At 34.4% G+C, this 6,000-nt stretch overlaps 1 protein-coding gene across 2 annotated transcripts in view; it reads left to right on the top strand.

Moving 5' to 3' along the window:
* The first annotated feature begins 38 nt into the window (after nt 1-38).
* The window catches only part of LOC110025881 (plant UBX domain-containing protein 8-like), a 57,576-nt gene continuing 51,614 nt past the window's right edge, over nt 39-6,000 (top strand). For both annotated transcript variants that reach the window (XM_020726563.1, XM_020726562.1), the window contains exon 1: nt 39-269. In XM_020726563.1, coding sequence (XP_020582222.1) covers nt 186-269 — 84 coding nt within the window. In that variant the 5' untranslated portion in view covers nt 39-185. The remainder of the gene's footprint in view (nt 270-6,000) is intronic.

Below are 6,000 nucleotides of genomic sequence, written 5' to 3'. Positions count from 1 at the left end.
TATATATATATATATATATTGCTTTTTACTTAATCTCCATGAATAGCGAGCATCAAGGAACTCAGAAATTTCACTCTTTTGCTTTCCCTTCTCCTTGTAGCCTGGACTCCCATCCCTCCGTCTCTATCGCTCCCTCCGAGAACAGAATCTAAAGCGAAACCCTAGGACAGTTGCGAGCACAGAAAATGGGAAGGCCGGCGCAGGAGGCAATTGATATGTTTATGAGCATCACCGGCGCATCCGAGGCCGTGGCCGTGCAGAAGCTTGAGGTACATGTTCGAGTTTTTATCGCCCTTAATAGCCCCTTATTTTATTTTTTCTTTCTTCCATGTGACCGTCTTGTTTGTCTTTAGATTGTTTTAGGCTCTGTTCTGATTTTTTATTGGTTTCGATATGTTGCCAGTTTTTGTGCTGCTAAATATAAATTGTTTTGATTAGACTTGTGTTTGCAACCCGTTTGCGTTGGATGGCGAATGAGATTGGGCGTTCAAGATTAGCTAGTTGTTAGTCCGACTGATTTCTTTGACTTACTTTTGGAATGCTTTTCTTCTTCTCTAATCTTAAGTAGTGAAGTATTAATCTGTGCGAGAATATGTGTACTGCATGGACACCTCTTCGATTGCTTAAAAATCATTGGGAGCATACTTGTAGATTAGCATCTCCACCGCCTTTGCTGATTCTTTGAACTTTGCTCTCTGTTGGATCTTGAAATCAAGTCTAGAGGAAGTTTTGATCTTCGTGAGAGTTAATTTGTCATGATCAGGCTTTGCCTATGAGGAATCAGTTGATATTGGTGGTCTACATTTACATTTTGAGTGCATGATTACTCTTACTTCAAATTCTGTTTTCAACCATATTTTGACATGGAAACCTATTGTTCTAAATCTCTAAGAATTGTCTTTGGAAATTGCACCATTTAAGAAAGAGATTGTGGCACTTGAAGCCAATGCCTTGCCAAAGAAGGCAAAACATTTTTCTCTCTAAGCAGCAAGTAGTGACTGAATGAAGTTGAGACCAAGGTTAATTTGTTAGGAGTTTTACCTAGTTTTTGATGTGTTGGAAACTAAAATCTTCTTCTTAAGGAAGCTATTGATGGCTTCTCAGTTGAATTGGTTATCGCCTGGTGTTGAAGTCATGCTTTGTGAGTTAATTGAGTGTGGCATTGTTTACCTCAGGGCCATGCTTGATCCCAAGCATTACCATTTGCTAGGTGGTGCTGGAATGTTGTTGTGTGATGAGTTTAACAACATGTCAACTTCTTTGAGTTGCCCTCTTGCCCTCTAGATAGCTAGTTTTGATTTTTTTTTTTGTACCTCACATTGAAAGTGGGTATATTATTAGTTTTTCTTTATTTATTTTTTCCCTTTCCTTTTGGCATTTCATTTCTGTGATGCAATTAGAAATTATTATGAATGAAGCAAGGTTATTTTCATCGAATTGTTCATGTTAAGATAATCCATTATTTCAATCTTGATTTTTTTGTGATGTATTTTGTTAAACTTGTAAGCATAAAGTTTTTTTTTTCTTTTGTTGAGAAATCGACACTCCCTTTTTTTGATCCAATCAAAGGTGGTGCACCATTTTAGTTTCCATGCATATTTTATTTGATCAAGAAAGCTTTTGATTTGTTAGATATTTTGATGATGATTTAATTGCTCGATAAGGACTGTTGATTGCTGAGCTACCTAAGGTTTGGCTATAAATATGATTTTCTTTGCACTCATTTTCTTTCACACTTTTGGAAATTTGAGCTACCCTTCGTTTTCTTGCTCTTTGTGCCTTTGTTCTCAGTATTCTTTAATGTTCTTCCCATTCTCAACCTCCTTTCCTTTTTTCTTTATCCTCTTTGATCTAGAAGAGATGGTTGGTACAATCATCAATTGCATTGAGAGCTTCATGGAATCCTAATGGAAGTTCTCGTCTTTCGTGATTAGAGGTTGGTGAAATTTGTAGTGGAAGACTTGAAGCTTGATGGTGATTCACTATGTGGGTAATTGGTTCAAAGAGTTCCCTAATAAATTGTTCATTGATAAGCTTTGATTTTGCATAGACCAATTTTGCCTTGGTTTGTAACTGCCATTATTTTCAAAAAAATACAACCCTCTTTAATTTTAACGTCATCTTGGCCTAGGTGATACCTATTTGTTTTGTGAGCATCATTATATTTAGTGTTTTTACACGTGAAGACAACAAAATTTAGTTCAAATTTTTTCACTTCATGCTCACCATCACCGATTTCAAGGGGGTATTGTCTTTCTTCTTTGAAATACATCAAGATGGAGAAATTAATGAATGAAGCGACTGATTGAAAAGTAAAATTAATTATGCAAGGTTGGCCAATGGGTGGCTGATAAAGAAATGTTCGAGCAAACTCTTGAGGGAGAAGCTGATTATTGCAAGTCTCTTTGTGGTTGAGTATGCTTGGAACTTGGAGATGAGGGAGATGGCCTTTTGACTTTTGGCATTACATGTCAACCTAGATGATCAATAAGTGATCGAGACCATGTTGCAAGCCCAAATTTGTTCTTAATTTTGAGTTCAAAATCTCTATTTGAGCTTATCAATTTTGTTGTATATTTCTGTTTGGCTTGTAGGCCATATCATTCCCAAGGGCATAGTTGGGAATGTACTGGCCACTTCTAAGATGACACTTGATTAAAATTTTTTTTAATGATGCCGAGGAGGTTGAAGAAGTACCTTTTTTAGAAGAAACAACTTCTTGTTATATCTAATTTGGATGGTAGTTCATATTCAACTACTGCAGGCCTGATTATCTCCTTTCTAGTAAGTGCTTTGGTTACTATGAGAGAGATGGCTCAACAGTGGAAACCATATAGAGTTAGAGGTCCCCAAACTTGATGTCTTCCCAAGGGAAATCTGTGAATAATATGGTGGCTTCCCTGTTGAGAAGGATAAAGCAACTCATAAAGAGAGCGAAAAGTAGAGGGAGATTGATAATATGAGCCTAATGTCAATCCTCTTAAGATGTTGAAGCCCCTCTATTGGGAAGAGTTTTTGCTAGTAGGAGAACTTTGAGAGAGCTATGGCTGATTTCAACATCAACACATTGATGCCAATGTTTGAGTTCAATTTCTCGACCCATGACCTTTGGATATTGGAGAGTTGCATATGAATGTCATGTTTAGGCAAGTTTCTAATTAGGATTCCATGTTCTTTGATGTGAAACCTCATGAGTACGCATGTAATGCATAATATGAAAGTGAAGGAATCACATTTTGTAAATAATAAAAATAAAGAGGTGGTTGGGTTCCAGGTTGCTTAGGAGGAGAGAATAATAGAAGCATTGGAAAACTTTAAAATTTTGAAGGAAATCCTTTTTGAGAAGGATGTGATTCTTGCAATGGTTTCCAATCAAAGATATCAATTAAAGAATTTGAAGAAACTCAGCTTGTAGATTCGATTGCCACTTCTCTCTCTTGAAAAAAGTGTTCGTGTAGAGTGAAATGAATGTTTTGGAATCTCGCCTACTTGAATCGAATGATGAGGGATCTTCCTCACTCTTGTGTTTCTCATGGTGTAGTCTAATTTAAATTCTTCGCTGAAGAGTTTTGATGATGAACTTACCAAATTAAAAAAAACAAAGCTACAAAAATCTAGATGTGAAGAATTTGTATTTTAGGTTATAAACATGTACATTCATTCCAAGAAGTTTGAAATTTTAGTTTTAGAAAAGATGGAGGGTCTTTTCCTTTCCTTAAAAAGTTGCTAAAATAAGATCTCTTGTGGTGCTAAAGGCTAGTCCAAGCTAATTTTTGGACCAAGTTAAACAATCCTTAATGGATGAATACAAAATGAGCAATAATGACCCCAAGCGCCTTATGGTTTACCTTATTTTTTATATTTTGTAACAAAGACAAGCTAAAAATGTAATAACATTTTATTAATAATGATAATATTCTTTTGAACTTTTTGTTTTTTTTATAATTTTTGTACTTTAAAAAAATTCTTTCTTGGATATTTGCTATTGATGAATATATATAAGATATATAGACAAATTAATAATAGTTCTCTTAGTTTTATTGGATCTTTTATCTTGTAGGCTCACTTTTAGAACAAGCTAGACTAGCCTTACCTTTACTTTTTCCACTAGAAATGAACTTGTCTCTTTCATAGCATATTTTGTCTTAAAGGGTTATTTGAGTTCCAGGGCTTGAGTTTTAGTCATAATTTAATATTTTGGATTATCCGTAGCTCGTGTATGCAACTTTCAAATTCCAACAATGCACAGTACGAAAAGATATTTTGCTGATCTGTGTTTATAGATGGCCAATGAAAGATCATTTTTGTTTCATTAGATTTTTTTCCTTAATATAAATTCATGCTCTAAGTTACGTGTTAGAGAGACTTGGTTTGTCAAGTATCAAATATTCTGGTTAGTCTCAAGTGAAACTCATTGCTTAGATGAAACTATACTTTTCTTGGATTGCTTGTAAGGAGTGATCTTATACTTTTAGATTTAAGCATGAAATGGTGACCACTCTAGTCTACTTAGGTCAATAAACTTTTTGCTGATTTAGTTGAATATAAGTTTAGAAAATTTGTTTAATTGGTTTTCATCTATGAGATATAATGGAAGGAGTTTGACTAGTCATCAAAGATCGTGTGATTCGCACGGTTAACGAAGTAGATCCGGTCATCTTGGCCCAAATACCTTTAGTGCCTTATATAGGTTTAAGTTACGTAAATCTATTCACAAGATAGCAAATAACCATGAATTAAGGTAGGTTTAAGCTGCCTAGGAGTAAACTCCTAGTATGAAATGCATATATTTGAAATTTTTAAGCATCTTTTTGCAAAGTAGGCCAACAATAGCTTTGTTGTAATTTTTAGTTTGGTAGTTTCTCCCTCCAAAATGGCTTTGACTACTCCTAAATGAATATCCTTAAGGTTGTCAGTTGTTTCGGATTGGTACAGACACAAAATATCTGTAGTAACTGATCTTCTATATAATTTGTCTTTTTTATTTTGAATTTTATTTTGTCCTTTAGGCAATTCAACATTTGACCATTGAAAAAAATTTCAATGAATGGCTTGACCCAATTTTGGTATGAATAGTATCGCTTTTGCTTCTTTAATATTTGGGCTTGTGTGTTCCATATTTTAACTATCAGAATTGCCATGATAAATTAGCCTAAAGCTCCTTCAGACTTTGAAATGAAGTGATTGAGGTCATTTATTTGCTCGGTAAGTTGCTGGAGTTCTTTTGCAATTAGTGGGTGTGACCTATCCAGGATAGCTCTGTTCTTGCCATTATTATCAAGAGAACATGCGTGTATTACTCCAAACAAAATTGGGTCCAAACCCTCATCACAATCCATAATATTTTAGGTTAGAGTTCTACTTATACTTTATTAATGATTTATTCATTTCATATAAATTATATTTCCCTACCATTACTTATTACCCATTAGTTACTTGAATTAATCGTATAGCCTAATCGCCAACCATTTCAGTTAATTTGCCAAAGAGGTCATACTTGGAGTTATAAAAAGCTAAAGTATGAAAATGCTTTGGGTGAGTGTTTCACAAATATAATTGCACATAAGTTCCATTTGGATGAGTGCTTAACAATGTAATGATGCATACGTCCCTATAATTTATGGTGAGCAAATCTCTACTTTTCACATGTAATTTTTCCATATAATCAGTAGAATTCTTACTTTAGTTTCTTTCTATTATACTATCATTCTTTGGGCTACACAGTTTTTTTATCAGAGTAGGCTCATTCATGTCTTGGCTTACGTATTGATTATCCACAAGCATGAACCAATTATAATGCGGGAGCTTCTCCAAGGATCCAATTTGAGGTCAAATTTCTTTGATTGTGGAGAGAATGAAGAGGTAACTATATATGAAGAAATTTGATATCAATCAACTATTACTCATCACCAATCATCTCATTGATTTGTATTTTCTTGCCTCTAACTGACTCCATTCGCAAAAGCCATTTAAATGAATAAACGGTTCATATTTGAAACT

This window comes from Phalaenopsis equestris, unplaced genomic scaffold (genome assembly GCF_001263595.1).
Source record: "Phalaenopsis equestris unplaced genomic scaffold, ASM126359v1 Scaffold000339, whole genome shotgun sequence".
In the NCBI taxonomy this organism is placed as follows: domain Eukaryota; kingdom Viridiplantae; phylum Streptophyta; class Magnoliopsida; order Asparagales; family Orchidaceae; genus Phalaenopsis; species Phalaenopsis equestris.
The sequence above is the reverse complement of the archived record's forward strand: the minus strand, read 5'-3'. Positions and strand labels throughout refer to the sequence as shown.